The sequence below is a fragment of the Dicentrarchus labrax genome, unplaced genomic scaffold (assembly GCF_905237075.1).
Source record: "Dicentrarchus labrax unplaced genomic scaffold, dlabrax2021, whole genome shotgun sequence".
NCBI classification, from domain to species: domain Eukaryota; kingdom Metazoa; phylum Chordata; class Actinopteri; family Moronidae; genus Dicentrarchus; species Dicentrarchus labrax.
This window is the reverse complement of record NW_026136705.1, coordinates 12923824-12949513: the sequence shown is the minus strand read 5'-3', so window position 1 is coordinate 12949513 and position 25690 is coordinate 12923824. Positions and strand designations below refer to the sequence as shown.

The 25690-nt window shown below is 39.8% G+C and overlaps 1 protein-coding gene across 2 annotated transcripts in view; it reads right to left on the bottom strand.

Annotated features, from left to right (window-relative positions):
- Positions 1-25690, bottom strand: part of LOC127364442 (roundabout homolog 2-like) — a 78077-nt gene that overhangs the window by 10408 nt on the left and 41979 nt on the right. Inside the window, exons 3-18 of one of the 2 annotated variants that reach the window (XM_051401998.1) lie at positions 22643-22800; positions 22364-22484; positions 22080-22218; positions 20081-20217; positions 18113-18124; positions 17505-17629; positions 16309-16480; positions 12664-12869; positions 10850-10931; positions 10567-10732; positions 9863-10029; positions 9652-9773; positions 7932-8163; positions 2388-2512; positions 2125-2296; positions 817-993 (exon numbers count right to left, since the gene is read on the bottom strand). In XM_051401998.1, coding sequence (XP_051257958.1) covers positions 817-993; positions 2125-2296; positions 2388-2512; positions 7932-8163; positions 9652-9773; positions 9863-10029; positions 10567-10732; positions 10850-10931; positions 12664-12869; positions 16309-16480; positions 17505-17629; positions 18113-18124; positions 20081-20217; positions 22080-22218; positions 22364-22484; positions 22643-22800 — 2313 coding nt within the window. The remainder of the gene's footprint in view (positions 1-816; positions 994-2124; positions 2297-2387; positions 2513-7931; positions 8164-9651; positions 9774-9862; positions 10030-10566; positions 10733-10849; positions 10932-12663; positions 12870-16308; positions 16481-17504; positions 17630-18112; positions 18125-20080; positions 20218-22079; positions 22219-22363; positions 22485-22642; positions 22801-25690) is intronic. The other variant, XM_051401999.1, reaches the window with a different exon arrangement.

Here is a 25690-nt window from a genome sequence, read left to right as displayed (position 1 = left end):
CATTTTGCCCTGGGGGGCATCTGCATCATTCTATTTAATTATTTCTTCCAAAATACAAATTGGAGCATGGAGGGGTTATTATTTGGCAAATGATTCACCTCAGAACAGAACAAAAAACAATTAATTCTGCTATTAGGTGTTTAACATTACTGTAATAATAAATTAAGTTTGCACAATGATATTTAACATTTAGTTGTAGAATTATTTGTATCTTAACCAATCCTGTAAAAATTTGCTGTATTTTTTTTTTAATGGACATGTGGTGTTTTGGAATTAAACTCCACAATTTGTTTTGCGAGAAAGGATCAGAGAAGCAGCACTCAATCATGTAAATCCCTATTGAATTAGGAAATCACAGCACTCTCTCCCCAAGTCACTGCATTGAAAGCTGCAGTACACATTATGATAATGGAACACACACACACCCACACACACACACAGCTATATGCTTGACTCACAGAGGGATAAGAATATTTCATACGTAAACCTAGACGCGCCTCGTGTTAATGTGCAAACAACACCAGCCATGGTCTGATAATGGAAGGGGATGTTAAATTACTTATCTTGCATGAATGTATTAGAGTGTTGAGGTGCGGTGCTGATGGAACTCAGCACAGTTGATGCACATCAGTGCACAGTGAATTAAAGTCAATAGGGCCTATTTCCATCTGTGCTGAATATATTTCCTTTGTTCTGCATTTTAGCCAGCTCAAATGGAGTCGCATGTGTGATGACATCAGCTTTCATCCAAGAGAGAGACCTAGTGTGCTTTGAGATTCCGTGTTGATGCAGAACCATGTAAATTGATTTTTTTACCTGCATAGTTGCTGAGTCCCTTCCTTTTTTTTCTCCTCCAGTACAGCCAGGCACTGAAGCCCATGAGGACAATCCAGCAGGCCCCTCCCAGACCAGCAATGAAGGCCGGCTGCTTCACTACGTCTGAGATGCTATTGTTGCCCTCTGATCCCGTCATTATATCCCTCAGTTCTGCACCTGGGGGCACCGCACACACACAGGAAAGAGACAAATAAATGCTTGAATGTCAATTTAACTACAAGTGAATGGACAAATTATTATATTTCAATACTTGCTGTACATGGAAATCATTTGGGATGAAAATGAAATGAAGCCAAAAGATCTATTCCATTTCCATTGTAGTTGAAACATGTCTCAAATGTGAACCAAAAAATACACAAAAATTAATAGATATCTCACAGAAGAGGGAAATGTGAATGAAAAACAAGCAAACAAAACAATTACCAGTATTATTTGTCTAATTGTGTGTATTAGTAACTCAAATTAAGGAAACAAAATACTTTCAGTAAAAGCTAAATATCCATTGTTCAGGTATGCATATTGAAAAAGAAAACCAACACAGCATATATCAAACATTGGGACACTTGGACCACAGGAACAGCTAAAAGATGAGGGGGCAACTGTGGTAAAAGCAAAAAAAAAACAAAAAAACACAGAAAAAAACAGCATCAGTGCATCCAATATGTAGGCAGAGTAAATCAATTCAGCAGTGCACTTATCAACTTGAGCTGCAAGACACGAGATTGACAGAGCAGCTCTGACAGAGTTTGATTTTCTGTTGCGGGTACTGTGCTGTGAAATTAGATTCACAGTCTCCAGCAGGAACCCCCCAACCCCCCCCCATCATTAAGCTTTGGTCCACAGGCCTGTGTTTCCCTTTCCCTGCGCGTTAAGGGTGTTATTATATATCAGTCAAAAGTCACAGATGAAGAGCATCTGGCCTGGGTTTCGATATTGATTCTGGGCTTATATACTCTGGGCATCCTTTAGCTATTTGATAAGATGTGATAGTCTGATAAGCTCCTACAAAAACACTGTCTACTTTGTTAGCGCCAGCTGCCCACATATTGAAGAGGATTATTGATATGGCTAACAGTACTTGGCACAGTGTTACCAGACACTACACTTAATGAAACGCTATTGATTTCTCAGTAGACGTCTGCGTTGTAAAGCGCAATCTTCTTTCTTCAAGTGCAATAAATTGATAAATCATTTTTCAGACCCCCCAATCTGTGATGGAGACCTAGGTCCCCCATTATGAGGTCATTTCATTTGACTCCAGGTTTGGTGTGTGTGTGAGTGGATTACCCAAAATGATGAGCTGGGGTTTGCTCTTGACCCCCACCCCTGCGCTGGTGCCTGCAGCCACCTCCACGCGGTACTGCACTCCAGCCTGCAGCCCCCCGACTACCACTGAACGGATGGTTGCGTCCACAGACTTATTGACATGAAAGCGGGTTTCGTTGGCCAAACACCAGATCTGACAAAGACAGACACGCCAGAGAGAGTTCATTGTATGGTTGTACAGTACGTAACTAAAATATTCAGTTTGGTGCAGAGTTGGATCCTACCTTGTACTCCTGGATGATGCCGTTCTGTTCGTCGGAGGGAGGAGGGTCCCATGACACACTGATGGATGTGCTGTTATGGCTCCCTACTGTCAACACTGTCACTTGCTGCGGAGGCGCACCGGGTGCTGATGGGGTTGGTGTGGGGTGGAAATATTAAAGAAACAAAAGAAATACATAAGAACAAAGAATACAATTATTTAGCATATTGTTGGGTTTTTTTTAACAGAAAAGTGAGTGTCTCCTGTTTTCTTTATCATGTCAAAGACGGATTTGTCTCACCCACTACCTCAATTCATATTCATACAGCAAGCCATACAACAAGGTATTTTCTAAGCCAGTGTGGCAGATGGCTACCAGAGCACTTCATCTCAAATTCCAAACTTAATGGTAGGATTTTTTTTGTATAATTGGGAAGCACTGGGACCTAAAAAATACACCATTCTTCCATTATACTGAGTTTAAGATTCTATTATTTTACTGGCATCATAAGTTATACACATAAAGCACTGGAGGTCCAAATTGTGCTTTACTAATTGCACAAATGATAACCATTCCAAGCAGACGCACAAGTTTAGATATGAGTGGTATTTCCTCTGCCAAGAAAATTGGCTGAGACCAGTAGCTAACATAACTTCCATAATGGATTAGAACCATTAAGGCCACACATAAATGCTTCCAAAGTAGCTGTATTCAATTCTGCATATCTTATCTGAATGAAAATCGTCAATGTCCATGTCCTGTAATGAGGATGTTGAGATGGTTTGTCAACAGAAATGTGGCGCTATGCTTCACAGTGCCAAATTCAAAGTTGCTCTTTAATGGGACATTTTAAATGTAACAAACTGGCCTGATAACCCGCATGGACAGATCGGTGATTTAAAGAGACTGCAGACAGCAGGAGGCAAACACCATGTCTATGCAACTGAGCAAATCATCATCCCTCCCTGAACGGACCGCTCTGGACACATATTTTCTCACGATTCCCATTAAAACTATCATTACGTTCTGACTGAGTGGATGAAATAACTACTCTGAACCCAATTAAGGAGCCACAAAATAATAATGCTATCTGCAGTGTAATGTAAGCAAGGCACTAAATGCCACAGGAGTGCAGAGAAGCCAAAGCAGGTGGGCCATGATGGGATTGTTTTGTTTTGCCACCTGGCCAGAGAGCAACATGGTTACTGTGACTTAAATTCTCCAGATGGGACTGGTTCTGTGAATGGCTGGAGAGAAATGCAATGAACATGTGCACAGTGTCTCAGTGAGTCAACAGCAAGGAGTGCTTGTATTTGTAGATCAGAGTAATAAAGCCAGGACATATCAGGAGAATAATGACAACTGTCTGTACCAGTCCTCGGACATCTGGAAAGCTCTCAACATCTGGCTCAGTTAACTCTTAAAGTAAAAAAAAAAAAGGCAAAACAATAGATTTTTTGAGTTGGAAAGATGAAACAAACTTCCCTGAATGATTTAACTTGTGCTTAAAAGAGAGGTTCTAAACAGATATGGCATGCCAGCTACATATTTGACAGCCTGGCAGTACAAAGGAACTAAATCTGCCATATGAGATACAATTTTTTTTCTATTACATTTACTGTAACAAATTGATTCAACCCAGTTTGAGGATATCTATATTCAGCCATTTGGATTGTATTGACTTTCTAAAGTAATTACTGTTAAATCAACTCACACAGATGTACTATCACAATACAGTGATGATTCTACAGTTCAGAAAGCGAAATGACAGGCCAGCCAAAGAAATTATCCTACACTTACTATATATTTATGCTGAGATACCATCTGGCATGGACGCAAATAATCGTAACTCTTAAAACAAACATGGACAGTAGAGGAGGGAAGTCAACCTTTACAAATCATTTGGAACAACAACATGGTGAAAATAACAAGACTTTCTATGTGGCTCTCTGGCTCATAATTTCTAAGGCAAGCCATCACCTTTGTAGGCCAAATTTCACAAAATCAAATCATAATCATAAATCTGTTTGAGGGAAAAACAGACAAACAAAAACATCCAATGGAGCGGAAACCGCCACAAGCTAACACAACTTCAGCCAGGAACAGTTTATTTATCATTCATCTTTTGGTTTTTCTGAAAAAACAAAGCTGTTCAGTAGCCGAACTCCAACATCCAGATGTTGGACACATGAACACAGAATAATAAATCCATGGGCCTGGGCCAAAAGCTATCTACCTACTATCTACCTACCAGTTTTTTGAATATCTTTCCAAAAAGAAAAAAAGATGAAAAGGCAGTGATAATACGACCTAATTTCAGAACTGGCTGTCGAAAATCTCATTAATTTATGGTTATAATGTACTTCATTATTCCAGATGCTCTTTAGTTCCTTTTGTCAAATATAAATCAAACAAACAGGATGTTCTAGCAAGAAAGCAGTAAATGGACAAGACAGTTACATCCTGATTACCTCTTCTTAGGCTAGTTGCTTTCTACAATTCCAAAAAAACAGCTGTAAGCATGCAGTCAGGTGACAAATTCAGGAAAAACCTGAATAAATGAGTGGAGAAACATGACAAATAGAGATCATAGATTCATACAGGAAATGAGGGGTCACTGAATGGTTTGATGAGCATGAAAATGATGTGAATCAATTGAACCCATATTGGACAATGGGCTCCAGAGACTAGGAGGTTTGAGTTGGTTTTTCCTTAAAATGGTTAACCATTTGTATAATATCAGCCAACGTTACATAGTGTATGTGGAAATGAGTAGAATTAACAATAATAATAAACAAATAGGAGGGCAGCAAAATGGGGGATGAGACTGACAGAAAGCTTGTAAAGTGACCACTAAAATATGCATTCAGTTTTACATAGTTCACCGTACGATTGCGGCAAACAGTAGATTTTATTAAAATTATAATAAATATTTATTATTAGCTTTTTTGGTTAGCTAATGTGAGTGCAGCAATGAGCAAGTACACTCAAGTTTTCCAAATGTCAACTGAGTTGTGCTGTTCCAGCAAACTGAGCTTGCCCAGTCAGTCAAAGGTTTACATCAGGAGAAGACAGGAACCATTAAGTGTACTTCTGCAATTTCCATATGGATAAGAACAATCCCTGAGGATGAATAATGGCTACAATACAAGTAATGACTCAGGATAACATTACAATACATGGCCATAACAGCAGAAAGGGTCAAAGAGTATGCTCTTAATAATGTGACTAATACTGATATTACGACTGATGACCACAGTAGCTAGAGAGTAATTTAAAGCAATTAATGCCTCCAATGTCTGAGAGAACATTTCAGTTTTTACTCACAGCTGTGCAATTAAACAAAAGGCACTTAAGCTGCTTAATGTCCTGCTATACAGGATATAAAGTGGTAAACAGAACCTGTTATGGAAATTAGCGCATCAATTAAGCTAATTAATTCATGAATTAGTAAACATTTCTATGTCAACATACCTGCCCTTGCATAACACAGGTGTAATGTAAAATGAACCCTTTTTATTACGCTCAGGGAGCTCTATTCAATATAGGATGGCCTTGTCTTTTCTCTTCACTGACCCTCCTGCCCTGGTCTCATAATATCAGTATATCATCTTAACAGCTATACCTGCCTGGGACTTTAGCACACCATAGCATTTCTTTTGATTTGCCACCAGCAGTGGTGGGAAGCCTTAGGATCCTATGGATAACAGTGATGACGGTGCCTACCGCCTCTGGCCACATTACTCTTACCAACAACTCATCAAATGGTTGTGAGGATCATCAATCTTAATACACAATTTTCCCCTGTATGTACTGGGAGACATCAGCTGTTTTGACCTCTGAGGCCCCAAAGACGCCCTCTGCTAGGGTTTCACAAAGGCAGTGTCACATTCCCAACCTGCTTTTGATGGATATCAAGTGTTTTTTTCCTCATAATTCTGCAGATCAGCACATTTCCGGGTTCTATAGTATCGGTAGATCAAGCCAATTTTTCTTCTACCATGATGCCTTGTTTCCAGGATCCAACTAACGAGAGCATGTGCATCAGTCCGCAAAGACCTAGTGATCCTGTGTGGCCATTTTAATTGGGCTACAGTGAGGTGAGTTTCTCCACCAGCTGTATACCCTGTTCATAGCCCCTCCTTTTCCTCCTACTGGGGTGAAGATGCCTTAATGGCCTCAGCCTGACTTGCTCCCAGTACAACCAGTGTTCCACACAGTCCAGCTGATGCAGCAGCAATTGAATACAACTACATGAAGAGGTCCCCCTGCACAGCCTACAGGCAAAACACAACTTTTTTGAATTAAGCATGCACATTTTTTACTTGACCTTGGAAAGAATAGTTTGCTATCACAAGGTCCTCATCAGTGGATGGCTCAGTTGCGATGGAGGTGCATTTGTTACTATGAGAGCCCTTTTAGGACTTTTGGACGAAGCAAGTAAGGACATTTAAAGTCCTGACGAAGACCTGGAAACATGTCGGCTTTTTTAATGATTTGGCCATTACAATAAAGGCCTTTTAATATGATTTCTCCATACTCACTGCTCTTTTTTGGAGTGCCTGAATTGCCCTTTCGTTTTCAAGCAAGTTAGGACTTCTAGAAAAAAACTAGTAAGTGGACCTTGAGTTGGGATTATTGAACCACTATTTATAAGAGAAGAAAGAGTGAACTTTGATGATTATTAATTATGTAGCCAATACAGATAAGAGGTCTGCCAAATTTGCAATGAGCAAGGAGGCATTTTTCCAGTGTACCCATGTACTGTATGTACAAATAACTATCACTGGTACTTAAAAATGTGATGATTCTGGAGTTATAATTTTTCAGATTTATGGACATTCATTTGGAGATATTGGCGATAATGATATCCTTTCACTCTGTGAAAAAGGGTTAAGGGTTAGGGTATAGTTAATTTATGGAGTTATACTGCACACTGTTCATTTATTGTTCAAATAAAGCATGCAACAAATAATGTTTATGTTACACACATCTGTGCCACAAACAGTTGATCAATTGACCTGCACGACAGGAGGACACCAACAAGTGTTACCACCAATAAAGCTCACTGGTCATTGAGACTGTGTGTGTTTGATGGTAAAGGGGGGTCATATTACACAGGTCTGGTCTTGGTTTGCGACTGAGACATGGCAGCAGGGGTCCATAAAGGAGCAGAGAGAGAGTTGAGCTTCTGTCAAAAGAGACAGTTTCTGCCCTCCCTCTTTGCCCACCAACCCACAGAGGCCCAGGGTTGTCAAAGACCCCCACTGTGCTGTCTGGGAGACCTGTTTTCACACACAGGGGACTTGGCACTGCAGCAGTATGCGTGTGTGGGTGGGTGTACTTGAAATGCCATTATCCATTACTATCTAGCCATGAAGCCATTACTAGCAACAACTAAATATAAAAGTAGGAAGAATCATTTACACAAGAGCATCTGCTCATGCATAAGTAACTAAATCTTACATTTCCTGCAACATAAAGTCAGCAGAGAAATTGATTTTTTTGTTGGAAAAAATGTGAATTGTGAATTAATTTGTGAATGTGAATTAATTTGTTGCTTACCTTCTTCCATGGTGCGTGCTGTCATGGATTCACTGTCTGCACCCTGGAACTCATTGAAGTATGGTCGCACTTTAATCTCATAGACGATGCCTTTCTTCAGATCAGAGAGAGTTATGTCCCTCTCTGAGGCAACCTTCAAGTCCTGTATCTGCCATGGCCCTGGGGAGGGTAGACCTGATGTCTGCCGGAACAGAACACGGTAGCCCTGAATAAACTGGGATGGATTCTCCACCTGAGAGAAGAGGAGAAGGAGAGAGAGTGGGATGAAGACATGCTGTATGGTAATGATGTGGGAGGTGTCACACATCTGTGTGTAAACTGCTTTGGAGCAGTGGATCAGCATTCAGTTTGTGTCCTCTGTCAGTGACAATGCACGCTTAGTTAATCGTACACTTTAATTAGCAGTGGAGAAGCATGAAACCACACCAGAAGTGCTGCATTGTATTTGTCAAATCTGAACAGTACCCCTGAGTCAGAGACGTTCAGCAGATTTAGGACTCAAAATACTGGATCAAAACACACAGATTTTTTTCCTTTTCTTTTCTTTTTCATTTTTGCTGGTGCCTCTTAGGGGAAGAGTAAAATATGTAACAGATACAACTCATAGTAATGGCTTGTTAACAAGGGAAGAAGCAAGAAAAGGCTTTTACAAGTGATATAAAGCAGCTGTTTATCATCAGAACAGTCCAAATATATTAGGATGGATCTCTTTTCTCTCTCTCTCTCTGTAGCCTAGTCTGTGTGTCTTTGACAAAATGATTGGTGGATCTAAAAGCCTTATAAACACAAGAATGTGGTGATTTCAGTGTGAGAGTTCTCACAGTTCGTACTGTGAACACTTCCGATGTCGCATATAGATGAGTCTCTTAAGAAAGTGTGCTTTTTCAGCACAGCTATGAAGATTGCAGATGTCCACAGAACCCACCAAGTGAACTAAGTCTGATAAGTAGTTTGGACATATTAAGTGGATGGGTCAGGATTAGGTTTTGGTTGAAGATGAAGTTTTGGATGACGGTTATGGTTTTAATTAGGCAACTAGGGGAGTGACACTTGAGCATCTCTATTTTCTCACCTAACATTAAGCTCTATAACAGACTGTCCAATTAAAGTTGTTGTTCCCACAGGACATGCACAGGGCAACAAAGACTTAAGACCAAATCCAACAGTGCACACAAACCACTTTAATAAAAACCATTGCTTCCCAAAAATGGAGCCTGGTCGAATATCCACAGACCCATTCAGATCGACCACAAAAACACAGGTTTATCCTGTCACTGTGTCAGTCTGCAAGCAGCATTACAGTGCATGCTTGTCGTACTGACAAGCATGAAATAGCAGACTAGTGTAAGCCCATCCTAGGTGTGTCATTAACCTACAGCAGGCTGTCGGGACACCTTGCCAGCAGACAGAAATAACATTTCCCAGATAAAGGGCTGACTGCAAACTGCCTCCAGAAGTGACACATGTAGCACCTAATGGTGATGTATTTGTCCCGAATAGAAACATTAGTCTTGATTCTTGCATCACCTCAAAGCATTCTAAATTGATGGAGCACCAGCTGTTCAGACTATGAATCCCACTGTTTAATCTGTGTGTGCGCCAACAGATCCAAACCATAGTGGCATGCCAAGTGTAGAGTTCTTAAACAAGCTTAGACAAGATTTGTTTTTTACTCTGAAGTTAAAAAAATAAACCACTGTCAAATGTTATAAGTACTCACAGTCCAGGTGACCTGCACTGAAGTGGAGCTAAGGACCACGGGGTTATGCATGCTAACCACCACATCCCCCAACTCCTTCTGCACGCGACGATGGTCCACTCCCTGCGCTGTGGGACTAATGTCTGAGAGAGAGAAAGAAAAGCAGGCATGTAGAGTGGAATAGTGATGCTTATTGCTAAGTATTTATTACAATCCATTCTTATTTCTGTACCTTGAGTCCGGACAGGCTCAGACATGGGGCTGGGGTCCCCGAGCCCTTGAGCATTGACTGCCCTGATGATGAACAGGTAGACAGTATTGGGTCGTAGGTCTTTGACCGTGAACTCGGTGGTCTTCACGTGGTCTGCCACTGTCTGCCAGCTGTTACTCACTGACTGACTGTAGAAAAAGCACGATTAATCTAATTAATTAGGAAGAACCTTTTCATCACTATAGGAGTAACCTGGACAGTTTATCTGGGGCAACACTGGTGGGTCATGCTCCTACAGACTAGGAGAAAAAAAAATCACATGTCATACAGCCATTCCATGCTCACTCGTGAAATCTTTTGAATACTTCCTGTCATCAACAAAAGTAATTATCAGAATAAAAATAATTTTTGTCTTTGTAGTCCTTTCTTTTAGTCTCAAGTCAACTATTTGTTAAGGGGGAAAAAGCTAATTATCATGAGCCAATCATTTTCTGCTTGAACTGAGAATTTATTTGCCAAATAATTGGCATTCAAATTTAAATAGCAGAACATTTTTCACTCTTGTAAAATGGATTGTAAAACTGTAAGAGATAAGTCACCCATAATATTCTGCTTGAAACTGTCTTAGCTTAATTGAACTGCACACAGAACCACCCCACATCTGTTACTGCCATGAAAGTTGGGGGTCACTAAATGCAGCTTGAGGCCATAGGTCACAGACATACCCAAAGGCCTCAATGACATAGGAGGACACTGGGGAGCCCGCCTCTGGCCCTGGTTCCCATGACAACGAGATACTGCTCTTGGTAACATCCGTGACCTCTGGCTTGGAGGGCGGCCCTGGGAGGGCTGTTGCGTTGTGAGACATGAAGTCTTCGAGGTCAGTGGAATCTGAAACGCAGAGGCACAAAATTAATACCTGCAAAAGCAAAGCATATTAGGCAAAGTTATGCTTGATATGCATAAAATTTTGTAAATTTTTCATGAGTTATTTCTACTGCAGCAGACCTCTGACATCCAAGTAGGCACTCCAGGAGGTTTCTCCACTGGAGCTGGTAGCAACACAGGTGTACAACCCCAAGTCAGACAGCTAAGGAAGACAGAGAATGATATTATCTTTAAGGTTCAAACATGATCCCTTTTAATCAGCAGCATGATGACTTTAACAATTAGACTGAGGCTCAGAGTTGTAAAAGAAACCAAATTTAGCACTAAAATCGAAAGAGTTAGGTGAAGATGTCTGAAAAAGATTTTTTTTTCTGTTCATCCAAATCACAAATGATACAGCTTTCAGGCTGTGCTCTGATGCTGTATTAGACTGAATCCAATAGCCTCTGTAACTCTGATCCCAGATGGTTTCTACAAGCTCTTACGTCAGTGTGGGCTTTTGAAGGAGGTTCGCAGCTAGTAGTACAGTAAAAATGCATTAACCTCCACTGGCCTGCATTTGGCTCGAGAAAAGCCGGAGAGTGGATGAGAAGAAACTTTAAGACCGGGCAATGAAAAAAAAGAGCCCACTAAGAGCTTACATTAATTTTCTTAATTGATTTCCTCCAATAATAGTCATCCCCCATTCCCAGAGCCATCAACATTACCATCATCAGTGCTGACACAGGATATAAGTGATATGACAATTTATTTTATATTGGCAATGCCTTAGGAGCCACTGATGACTACGTTATCTCTCGAGAGGGAGTAGAAGAGAAAGAGAGTGACACAGAAAGAGCACTTTGACACTGTGACAGGACACTGTATATTGCAGTTCCTCCATTATATTACCCCCTCTAGACTTCTCTCACAGGTCCCTGTCCTTGAGTCCTTGAGTCTAACTGCTGCCTCAGAGATTCGGACTAAATAGCAGCGTTTAACAACTTATAAAAATCAATACTCGCTATTCATCTTTTAAAAGCAACCTGACTGCACTTGTCCATTTGAATTACACTCAGCTGACATCAGCCAGCAGATGAGAGAATTTCTCTTTCATCTGTCACATTCAATAGGATATGATGTGATGTACTAACACAATAACTTGTAGACTAGTTAAGTTTGAATGTATATCTATGTATGAAAAATGATGTTGATTTTTTTATAGCTGTAATGACAAAATAATAAAACACAAATGTAGAATTAGAAACCCTTCCCACTAAAGAAAATGCATTGCAGGGTACTTGTATAACTTGCAGGCAGAACATGAAATGTGTGCATAATGTGCTTATTTTCAGGCACACATGTAAAGGAACTTCAACTGATATGGCGCTGAGGAGAAACATTTTCTCAAAGATTGATTTACAATCCTTTGTTTTTATATATAATATCTAAATAATCCTGTGAAACTTAGACTTCAGGTACAGCAAAAAGGTGGTTAAAGATTATGTTCCTTATAATCTTTATGTTCCTCAGCAGGACACTTGTTATCATGCAGTTTAACCCAGAATCAGAACAGATAATTCCTATTTATCACAGCTTCATAATTTTTATGTTTTTAGCCATCATTTCTATCTGTAACAGTAAGATAGGATGTTTATTGCTGGGAACACAGCAGCATTCTGATGCGGCAATGAACATTCAGGTTGAAAACACTGATTGTCTGACTTTTGTAGCACTTTTAAAAATGTTGCAGTGCATTTACTTTGATTTACCTAGATTTGTAATATTATCATATGGAATTGAGTTGATGATCAAAATTATGACCCAAATTTCAATTCACTGAAATTAACCTTCAATTTATTCTAGTAGGCCATTGTGCCATGTAATGCTACAGGTACAATTGTGCAGGCTAAGTCCTATGTACATGCATATCTTGGTAATCCACCATAACCCACCCTGGTACTCTGGATCTGAAGACTGCCATGCTCCAGCAGGGAAAACCGTGGGTCCTTTCCAAGCAGACTGGCCCCATTCTTTCGCCAGGTGACTGTAGGCTCTGGGTCCCCTGATGCCTGACACCTAAGTAGGGCCACACCTCCCACTGCCTGCGTCTGGTTGGATGGGCCCTGCCGGATGATGGGTGGTGGGCGGTCCTTCAGGGCTAAGGATAATAATCAAGGAATGGGTATTATTATTTGAATACATTTCTAGCACTGTAATTTTGATGTCATGATCTTGGCATGAAACAATGACTCTCTGCTCTAAATGGTTAGATTTTGCCTGATTTGTGAAAAAAAAGACATGACCTTATCACAAGTGTTAATTTGTGATTGCAGTAATTGCATTTGTGGTTGCAGGCCCAAGATGGCAGGGTTCAATCTGTTGGATTTGTTGTGAGAGGAAGTGACTGTTTTGTGAGCCTTTTCCACAGTAGGGCAGTGTGCTCATGGCACTGCATCACACCTTTGAGCTTTAATTACTAGGCGAGGATTAACGATGCTTCACCCGTGGTGCTAATTACCATACCTTCTTTATAACACCTCTCTACACATTCATGCCTGTCCTCTCTCTTCCTACTCTGACTCATGGCTGCACCTCCTCCCTTTTGGCATCTTTACCCCCACCCCACACTAAACTATGAATTAGCATGCCAAGCAGAAAAACAATTCGTCTCTTTTAAAGCTTTTTAAAGCATGTTATATCATCCAGAAAACAGCCTCTGCACTCTGCAACAGTAATTTCTGGAGTGTTGAAGCTTTCTAGGCCTTGTAACTATCCCCGCTTCCAATTTCCTCACTGCTGCTCTCTACTGTTATCAGGTCTGTCTCCATTCGCACAAGTGTTTACAGCAGGTTCCCCCTGCCTTATCTTTCATCACACCTCCTTCAGCACAATGAGGAACACAGCAACTCGAGCAGAATAGCTGAAAAATCAGGTACAAATAGGTGCAGGGACAGTGCCAGTTATTACGGAGGCTGAATTGTTTGCATTTATGTATTATGAACATGAAATAAATCCTTCACCGACCGGTCTTTCATAGTATAAGATTTGTCCTTATATTGGCTAAAGGTAGACAGTCTAGCATTGCATTTTCAGGAACATCACATCTACTGTACAGCAAGTTAGTATTACCCCAAGTGATTAGAGAGCCAACAACGATATCATATTACTGTTCCTAATTTAGCTGTTGTCCTATAAGAAATGTAATCATACACCCCAGCTTTAGTGACAAAGGCAATAACAAAATGTTGCTTTTCAAGATTGTGTATCACCTATCGCTACCAGAGGCAACTCAGGCTGCAAAATAAATGGAATTGTTTTACAGCAGGTTTGCAGATAAAGGGATGTTGTGAGACCTAATTACTAGCTGCTACTGAGGGAATGTTGATTATTAAAACATTGAGTAGACGAGTGTGTTGATAGACCAATTAATTGGTCGGCCGATTAATAGGGCCGATTATTTGGCATATTGAGATAATGTTGGTGCTCACGAGGTAGATAAATAAAATATGTCTTCAGACACAATGTTAGTGCTCTTGTAAATTTTGGGAAAAGTTGATTTCAAGTGCTCTAATATAACTTTCAAGCATCCTGCTGTAAACATATGCCTGAATTTCCTAAAGAATAGAATAGAATTGTACATTGTTTTTCTTAGTTTTGACATCATTATTATATATCGGTCATCGTCAGCCAAGTTTTCTAGATATCAGCATCGGCCATTTAAAATCCCATATCGGTAGACCGCTAGACGAGTGCATCTAATCCGAGCATCAATTTCTACAAATACCACTACACCACTGCTCAAGACTAGAGTTGAAAGGTACCTCTCGAGGTCCTGGTTTGTACTCTTTGATCAAGCATCACACTGGTAGCCACTTAAGCCTCCAGGCCTCCTCAGCGTCTGTAGGAATCAGTCAGACATGTTGAATCTAGTATCAAACACTCACCCCCTGTAGGCTTGAAATATGTCTCTGAAAAAAAGTGTAGCTTGCTCCTACATGGAGGGCAGCATAGTGGTCAGCTTGGATTCGGAGCAGTTACAATGAATTCTAATGGTGACCCAGTTTCACATCCACAGAAAACTGTCAAAGTACTTTTGCAGCATCTCAGCTGTCTGTCCGTATGCTCAATGAGAACAATACCTCTAGTCTGTTTCAGGTCTTCCTCAAGCTTGCAAGCTAGTATATAAAGTGATATAGCTGTTAGAGTGCATAACTTCTGCTCTTATAATGATCAGCTGTCAACTGTGCCGTTCTCACTAATTCTACACAGGAATCGCTATATGGTCATCCTTAAATTGCCGCACAAACCATTCTCTCAAGTCTAACTGGATAATTAATTAACCTGTTAGTTGCTCATCCAAGGTAACACCCAGTGCTAGTCCATATCTGAAACTTCAGATGGTTTTCATACAGTGGAGGACCCGTTGGTAATGCTAGAAACAGCACTGCGCAAGCTTCCAAAACTTTACTTGGTATCACGGCAACTCTCTGTTTACAGCCATCAATCAAGCACAGTTCTCCCTTCCCTGCTCTTAACCAAACATCTTGATATTGATCCATCTCCTCTGAGTGACAGAACAGGAGTCGTTTCTGCTCCAAAAAACACTTCAACAGATGTTAATTTAATAATGTGTGGGAGAAAAAGCCAAGAAACAAATGGAGAGAAGGGCATAAACAGCTCCCAGCTGCCAGCAGCTCAGCACTTAATGCTGACATTAAAGCTTTGTCAAAAAAAGTGTAAAGTGTCTCTCCATCAAAGGGACAGTTTTATTTTACACACATTTTATTCTTTTCAGACTATTCAAATTTACCACAGCAAGGTGATAATGAAAAGGATGATTGTGGGTGACTGGCTTTTAGAACATACATGTGCATCTTCGTCCAATATAAGTGTGGGCAGAAAAACAGCCTTTTATACACTGGTTTTCAATGTTTTGTAAGGTCTGGACATTACCGCAAGCTTATGTGTGTGCTTTTTGTATGATTTTAAAGCCAAGTGTGCATCCTGGCATCACACTAAAGAAATCCACCAACATCAAATACAAAATACTATTGACACTGACCCAGTTTGAACAACATGACTTCAGGAAGTTAAGTAATGTTTGTTTCCACAGACTAAAATCTGAATGATGTTATGACATCCTGAAAGAGAAGTTTACTGTTGTAACACATGATATCATCTGTGATATTCAGATATAATATCAAGGTATATGTATGTTACAATTACAAACTGCTGTCATTACAAGTTTATAATTTATCAATTTTTACATATTATTAACAGGACAGCAGTGGTGTTTCTGTCATCTAACAGCTATTTGGATAAAACCCTCCAAATGATACCATGGGGAAAAAGAAATGGCTTCATTCTGGTGAAATTACCTGTGTATTGAGCCATGCAAGCATGCAATAGTGTTTTGAGTATTCACTAATACCATCCATGTAACTCCCTGATGCATAATGTACGTAACTGGGCGTAACCATAGTAATAACTATTATTATCAAATATTTGTGCTGTTAAATCACACAAAACAGTAGTTCTCATAGTAGTGTACAGTATAGATAAACACTTTGAGTCTGTGTGTGTGTGTCCAGACTTACCATCTGATACCTCAAGCTGGGCCTTGGCCATGATGCTGCCTGCTACAGTGAGAGCCTGACAGATGTAATACCCTGCATCAGAGCGTTGCACAGATGAAATGGTCAACTCTCCATTCACAGACACAGAAACACGGCTATCTCCCTGCGTTGGCTGGTTGGGAAACAGAAGATCCTACAGGGAGTGAAATAAGGAATTTGTGTAAATATAATTGGCATACATGTAGCAAGCCCAAGGTAAAGAATCTATTAGGTTTTTTTCTCTTTTATTTCTTATTAACATATTTTCCATTTGAGTGGGAGAAATTCCTGGCTTTCATCTCCACTTCGTCTCGCAAACACTGATCTGAATATTGTTCACAACGTTACTCCGGTATTGAGTTGTTTTGAGCAGATACTCTATATTGGCAAAACCTTTATAAACTAGATATTGTGCCCCACACAAACTTCTCCACTGCTTTAAATAAAGTATTGGGACTATTATTGCACATATAGATATATTTTAATTCTATGCAGATGATACTAATTTATTTTCTAAATAATTACTTTAATTTTATCAATAATTAAGTGTTGTTTGCTGGGAAAGACTGATTGTATGCTATGCATTTTAACTTATACTAACTATATTGGTCAACACTACTTTCGTCCACTGACTTTAAAGCAATCAGTGTTGTTTTCAAGATATGCCTTCAATATGTTTAAATATTCCAACAGTTATGTACAATTCAGTCAGAAAAGTGGGTCAATGTCTCTTTCCTACTTGGTCTGAATGGCAGTTTACCCCCAGAGTGATAATCCTGCTGTGATAACCTGCAGTCATGGTCATAAAATTGAGGCATCAGCGTTGTCTGTTTCTGCACCCGAAGCAGACAAGCTGATGGGCAGGAAAGGACATTAGCCTGCTTTCATTATGTCTAATGACTCTAATGCAGCACATGACATTGTTTCTTGCTCAGTGAATTGGCCGGTCAGACTGGTGTAGATTGATGATAAACGACCACTTCATTATCTGTATATGGAACAGAACCACACTCTGCTGTCCCCTGGTTGATCCTTTTAGTCAGCTCCTCTGCCATTTTTTATATTTTAAATACTTTAGTCTGGATTGTACTGCAGAATTAATGTCTGTATAGAAAGGTAGGCCCACATATAGACATAAACATGTACACTTTGTCAAACATCTAAATTAGTATCCTTACCTGGCTACCCTCTCGCTGCCAGAAGACAGTAGGTTGAGGTTTGCCCCTGGTCTCACAAGGAAAGGTAGCTGTTCGTCCTTGCGCGACAATCTGGTCACGGGGTCGCACCACAAACTGGGGTGCCTCTGAGGTTAAAGGTAAAATAAACCATAACACAATAGCAATACATTTGCATAGACTCCCAAAGTGTGTAGTACAGGAAGACTATCTTAAAAGCAAAATGCTTGGACTGAAGGTCCAGCTGCAAACTAAAAGGATCATGCATTTACGTCTTTGTAATTTCTTAACTATGCCAATCACACGAGCCATTCATCCATCTGCCAGAACATCAGAATGAATGATATCTATTTAACAGTATTTGAACTAAGGCATATCAACCAAACTGTATCTGGACCCCCATTTTATAAGAAGTGAGGTGGTAAATCCACCGTTTCCAAAAAAAAAAACTGCAAGGGGAAGTCAGGGATTGATAGCAACAATGTAGATATGCATGTCCAATATTAGTCCGATGAATGTGTTTGTGGAATGCCACAGCAGTCCATGCATACGTGTGTGATCAAAAACAGAAAGAAAGCAACGCATGCACAATGGGATCAGCTCCTACTTACCAACGGGGCGAGCTGGTGACACAACAATGGTGTGGGTGAGATTAACACACAACACAGAGAGAAGGAGAGCAGAGGAGTAGAACAGAGGGACAGAAAAAAAGAATGAAAATCAGAAATGAATGAGGTGGAGTTGGGTTTCCATCCATGAAGTTAAGGGGAAGGAGGGTGGAGCTCATTCACCAAAAGCAGGTGATGGCATGGGCCTCAAGGAAATAGCACCTTGGTAACATTAGGGGGAAGGGTCACAAATTCCAAAAACCACTGGCTAAACAATTCATCTGTAAGACTTTACTTTTCATGAATTACACATTCACACAGTTAAGAAACCGGTTTGTATATCAGGTGTCTCAGGTCTTTGACAAGGACAGGTTCAGATTGGATTAAATTAAACTGATTAAAAAGCAAATTATAGTTATTGCAAATGTTAAATCATTGACATCTGGTTGACTGTCATGAATAACTTTTGCTGCACATAGACAGCCACATCAGCCTGTTAATAACTTTATTTTAAAATATATAACAGCTTGTAAAAATACAACAACATGAACTTTAAAGGTATTGATTCAGTTATGTTAGCTATTTTTTTTCCTTGTCATTGATCATTTCCTTTGAAAAATTCTCATGAAAAATTATCCAGTGTTTACGGCCTTAGAGCAGGTTTTGTTTGATCTGTGTTAAAGTGGAAAACAGACAACTTTTCCACTTTCCCCCCATGGCGTTTCAAAGTGGTATTATTGTTTGCACCGCTGACGCAAAGACAACTGATCGCTTTCCATTTTTCTCAGAGCCTAGCTCCGTGAAGAAATAATCAGCACCACTTTGGAATTAAGAGAGAAGAAAGGAGCATGTTCTTTGAAGAGGAAAATTGACATTGTTACAATTTAATATTGAATTTTGGAACAGGCAAAAGCTATTGTAATGATGTGCATTACATAGTTTGAGTAACATTATTGCTTCACACAAACAAGTAACCATAGCAGGATATATAACATAAGGCGAAAAAGCTTGAGTTTGTTCATTCAATATTGTTCCAAGTGGCAGATTACTGTAATTAATGCATAGTGTAAGCAAGGCTTATAGGGAACCAATCTAAATGGGGATGATGTCATTATGTTATAGCCATTATACTGTGCTATCAACATTTATTTACATAATTAAAGCTAAAGTTAGAGGACAAATTTATATTTCCACTTCCACTCACTATACATGTTTTAAAATATTTTACTCAAGCACACGCACAAATTTGGCTTAATTTAAGGGATATATTGTTCACAATATGTCTTGTTTGGCTCCAACACCAATCTTAGGATTGGGACATCTTTTCAAGATAAAAGACAATTCATGCATGAGTAATATGAACAAGAATATGAATACAATATATAAAGTATATAATAAAGGAAGATTGAACAGTTAATGTAATGAGATCTGTGATGTACAGTATGTATGATAATGTATGATATACATTTTCAGGTGTTAAGAATGTGTTATTGGTTAGTTCCAAGTGAACTGTTACTTTTCATTTGTTTTCACAGTCAGTTATAATCACAATGTTAAGAGCAAAAAGCAAATCTTTTCTGGATCTGACTTGCTAAATAGTAATATTTAATTTTTTTTACAATATCAAGTTTTAATATGAAATTGCTTCCTCTCATTGATATGGTGTAAATATGGAGTGAGTGGGCAGGATGGGGAATGAGCCCCCCAGGAGAAGTCATAACAGTTCACTTAGAGCTGGTTAGATTGTTCATATCTGCAGCCTAGCTGGAGATCTGAAACAATCAACTACATCAGCCCGCTATATGAAAGAAAAGCTGAGGCCAGGCCCAGCCTTTCAGCAGGGGGGCAATAATGCTTGTGAAGTGGGCAATAAAGGACTGATTGTCCTGCGGCCTGCTTTGGGAGATACAAAAAAATATCAGGGATGGGTTATGAGCTTTGCCATGAATGAATCCACAAGCAGTTACCCACCTCTGATAGTCAGGTAGGCAGAGGCCTCCACTTTACCCACACGGTTCTCTGCTAGGCAAGTGAAGGTTCCCTGATCACTGACTAATGCTCTCTTTATCCTCAGCAGGAAGTCCTCTTTTTCATATCTGATGTCATACCTGGCAAGAGGGAGGAACAGTGACATCAAGTGAAATGACATCTCAGGTTGATTTCATAAAACGGGAAGATCAATAATAATTATATGCGTATTAAAATGTTCATTTTAACAAAGTAAATACAATCAACAAACAATGAAATTGAATCAAGGTTGTGTAAAACTTGTGTGATGCTTTAGATGGAAGCTTTTATAAAGGTTGTGTCATTTTGATAGAATAAAGACAGACTTTCTAAGGCAATTAAGACTCCCTGCTGCACACTCTCTGCTACAGAGGCAGGAAAAGGGGAGCAATTATGCTGAGATGAAGGCATGGCAAAATGAAAGGTGCTTTCAGCTGGAACCCTAGCTGTTCCACTATTTCAATATTTATAAAGACGAGCCACCCACTGTGGTGTGGGCTATGCAGTATGCTATACTATGTATGTGTGTGTGTGGGGGGGGGGAGCAGGGAAAAGAGAGGGAGACAGAGACAGAGGGAGAGACAGACAAACAGTCTGAGAGTAAGGGAGTGGCACAGTCTGACAAACTGAATTTGATGAATGAGCCGAGCAGTAAGAAATGACTAATTCATAGATATGTTCCATGCATCAGTGTGCATCCACCAGTGCAGCATACTGTAAGGCAGCAGTGGTGCAGTTAGAGTGAGAGAAACGTCTCAGCGACCAGAGTTTAGATAAGCGCCTCAGAGGGGCAACAGACGGATAGAGTAGAGGAGCAAGGAGCTGGGCTCTCCCTCTCTGGGGTCCCTTTTGGCGTGAGAGATCCTGTGAAATTGTCTAGCCAGCCATACTGATTCAGATACGGGAGGCAAGTCAGGCAGAGAAATGGCACAAGGGGTGAGAAAAAGTCATATTTGAAATAGATGTTCCAAAGGGTGTGGGCAGAATATCGATGGGGGTTGCGAGGTCTGTCCAGAGTCTGGTGAGGACTCCATTCACAGCACATCTCTGACCCAGATACAGACTTCCCAGGAGGCTGACGGGTTTAGGAGAAGAATGAAAGAAGTGGAAGGAGGAAGTGAGGCGAGGCAGGTCTGAAAGTAGGACATGTTTCTAGAGTCAAGGGGTGCTGAGGTAAAGGGCACAACTCAGGTAGGCAGACAGGCTGCCAGACAGGGAGACAGGCAGTTATTATAGTCTGCCTCACAATATATTCTAACACGGTGACACACCAGAGAGGGAATCATTTAGTCTCATATGGTGGTAATGGCTTGTAACAGGTGTTAGTTAAACTAGCAGTAAATGTTTCTCTTTTTTTACTTCCAAGCTGAATAATCAGTTTAACATAGTTTACGTGCTAGGTTCTGAGACATAGGCTCTATATTTATTATTTATTTATAAGTTTATCTGTTTAGTTAATACCCTTGAATTTGAAGAACCGTGAATAAACCAGTCAAACAGATTGTAGAACTATATGGAAATGCACCGCCTCAGATTCCTGAAACATGAAATATAAGGACTGCTTAAACCTACCGAAGGAATTAAAAGGTTTTGATCGATGGCCAGATTGTATAATGAGACATGCTGTAATTAAGAGTATAAAGCGCTGAGCAGTAACTATTAAGACCCACATGACAGGCTGATAATGACTTTGAAAATAAGTGTTCAGATGGGATTGCAATGCAATTAATATGTGCTTATGATGTGGGTCTACATGGGTGAACAAAACCACAGAAACACCTTACAGCATGATGCATGCAGTACAACAGCATCACAAACTACCAACAACCATTAGCTGTGCTTCAGCATCTATTCATTATGGCTTTTATTAATATAATATATATATAATTAATATACATTCAAAAGCTTTATATATGCATACACAGACATAGGCAGTGTATACACCTTCACACACAACCCTCACCTGCCACGGGTAATATCCACGTCCTCCTTTTTCCAACGCAGTGTAGGCTGTGGGTCACCATGGACCTGACACCTGAACTCCACACTCTCGTCAACTAAGACCACCTGGTTCACAGGCCGTTGCACAAACACTGGTCTTTCTGGATGTGGGCAGTACACATAACAGATGCTAAATATACTTTTGACAGAGTGACAAATACTGTATGTGCACTAAATACCAGAGAAAAAAAAGTCATGCTTTATTTCTTTTTGAGCCAGGCAAAGGGTGTATGTGAGACTACTCACCAAATACTGAGAGCTGAGCTTTTTCACTTTCTCTCTCCCCAACCATGTTGGCCGCCACACACACATATGTCCCCGCATCAGTCTTCTTGGTATTTGAGATGGTCAGCTTTCCTCCACGAACCTGACAAAAAATGCAATTACCAATTAAATGGGGCAGTTCAATACAAAGTGCTTTCCATTGAAACAGTTCCAGAGGTGTGAATAGGTGAATCACTGACTATGTGATTCAGAGTAAAAGGGTCATGTAAAAGGCACAGTGCTCCCTGGGGAGTAACCCACCGTGATCCTGTCATCTTTGAGGTCAAGACGAGCTTCTGCTTTCCTCCAGAAGGTGGTGGGTTCAGGATGCCCACGTGGAGGCTGACACTCAAGACTGGCACTCTCCCCAAGTGCCACCACCACATCCTGTGGATTCTGTCTGAAGTCATCGCGCAACACTACGAAAAAAAATAAAGGGAGCAGGGGTTGTTACTCGGTCTGTAACAGTGGCTCATTCAGTTGATTAGTTTGAAGTTTCATCAGATTCCATTATGTGAACCAGAAAGTCGCTCTGAGACTGAACTGTCTGGGGATTACTGACCTCTACCACCTTTTTCTAATCTGAGAGTCCAAAGACAATTCTATCAAGACTGCCTCACAGGACCCTCAGCAATCTCTTGGTCTTTAATAATACAGCTGTCCCCCCAAGGGTGTATGGGCTCCTCTTTGATCTCACTAGCTAAATGTAAGAGTGTGTAAAGCCAGGTAGGATTAACAGTACAATATACATAGGAAAGACAGCTAAGAAGAGCAAGAAACATGAAAGGAAAGTAAAACAACACACAAAGGGAGGTCTCAAACAATAAGTGAAAGATCATCCATTAAAATAAAAAATAAAAAACAATACATTTCTACAGCCCTATAGTGGCTTCTTAACACACATTTCCTTACCCAGTGAAAGTGTTGGATTGGACAAATATCTGCTGATACTGTCCTTAAGTCAATGACACACATTAAAACACTGGTGTTTATTGTCCTTTTTTTGTAAATCCACACAGTGGTGGCAGCATTGCATGTGTGGGGGTGGGTGGACAATTTGAGCTGAAGCTTGTGCCATAATGTAAGTTCATCCTCTGGGGAGAATGAATTAGTTCATTCCATTAAAGTTAGTTAGTGTACAAGTACAGAATTAGTAGTAAAGCCTGCTCATTGTGCTAAAGGGAAAATCAGAAGGTCACCAAGTCATTAAAATTCATCCTCTATGAACCTTGAAAAGCCACAAAAAACATAATAATATAAATGTTATACAGTATAGGAAAGAGAGAACCTAGACTCAGTATGTGCTTTATGGTAAGAATATTACTATTTGCTATTCGCCTAATAATGCTAAAAATGGGTTTTATAGTTATGAATGATATTGCATGAGCCATAAAAGTGAAGAACATTGCATATAATATCTGCTATGGTAAAAAACGATGTTGCTTATTATCAAAACTAATAAAAAGCTACAGTCTAGACTACAGTATAGGCTCTACTGTGGGCTCTTAATGAATTCCATCATTCACTGGACATCTGCAAAATGAAAGGTTGATTGTGGTCAGTGAGCTGTGAAATTCACTATATTTAGACTCCAGTTTTCAAAGATGTTATTTTGATGTATGAAATATACCAGTTTGGCTGAGACTTTTTTTTTTTTATGAAACCTTGGATGAAAACAGCAGTTTGAAGATAGGCCTGTACTTTGTAGCAGACACAGGGTCAGACCTTGGTTAGTTGAAAAGAGGCTGCACCACTGCATGTACAAATTGGAAGAGAAAATCCCAGTGACCATGGATATTGACTGAATCAAATACTCCTTTATGAAGCCTTATGAAATGACTGGGGAACAGGCGCAAGGTCTCATTTAGGACCAGAGGTAAAATGGTTTCTTAAAAAAGTCTTCCGTACATTTCTTGACATGAATCAATAATGTAGCCAGAAGAGGGACTCTATAATTCTTAAAAAAAAAACATCCTGGAATTATGACAGCTACTTGAAATACGGATGGTGAAATATGCCAAAATTGCTTTTTTTATCTTGAACATACACACCTTGAGTTCATTAGAATTATTTTTTTCCCCTGCATTCTTCCACTGTTGGAAAAGCATTTTAATTTATCCACGGCAGGGATGTCTGTACTTGATTTTGTGTGTTCAAAAGAGTGAGAATGTCAAGAATTGTCAAGCATTGCCTGTAAAAGCCATACTTGTGTATTTAGAACAGAGGTATGAGCTAGCTGCTGCTAAGTTAAAAGGTTACAGCTTCAAAACTTCCTCATTCTGTCACAAGTGTTATCCCGAATATCAATTCAAAAGCTACGTAGCTACTGGAATGACTGTACTGTAAGCCATCACTGGAATTGTGGTTAAAAATAGAGATCATGATTTAGATCCTGCAATGAGTTGTGGTCGCTTTGCATTAATACATTATGACATGTTGTTTTTGTGAAAAGCCTAACTGTAGGCCACATTTACATAATAAAGTGCCTTGTGTGACAACAATCATGACAAATATGTGAAAATAAAAGAATGTTGTTTAAAAGAATTCCAATTAAGATTTGTCTGAGAATTACCAGCTTGTGAATACAAATTATCCCCTATGTGTTATTTCTGATTTCAGGTATAATGAATGACTAATTAGTTAAAAAACAGTAAACACCTTATTATAATACATGCTGTATTTAGATAACATCAGCTAAGTTATCATATCATACCATATCCTCTTTTCAATTATCCCATTCATATACACAGCAAATAAAATGGCTCCCAGTTTTTTTTGTACTGTTTTTCCAAGAAATGCCTAATGTGAATCAAATGCACAACTAAAACTAAATGATAGTTTGTAAAACTCAGAGCAGCATAGAATTTAGAAAAAGCTGGCTCGGTGTTCAGTTTGCTTTTCATCCTCATTACAGCCATAAGCTGTTCTGCTGATATACTGTAGCATGAATTCCAAGTCCCAGAGGACACCTCTAGTGAGAAAGAAAATCAGGAAGGAGCCAAAGGCCCTTTGGCCCAGCTGTCAATCACACCCAGTCTTGTGCTGGGGTACATGAGCTTCAGTTGCAGGCACTACTTTGGCGCCCACATTTGGCTGGCTGGCTGTCACATGGTGCTATATGCTTAGCGAGCCATTCCATAGACAAAACTCATCCAGTCACACAACTACCTTCCTGTTCCTGAGTTGTCACATTAAAGATGCTTCTGTAAAATCAAAGCTTGTCTCAAGAGACCGCGAAGCCCAGACACACACAGGAAAACTGTAAAATACAAGCCACAAAAAGTCAGAGAAAAGACAGGTATTGTTTTA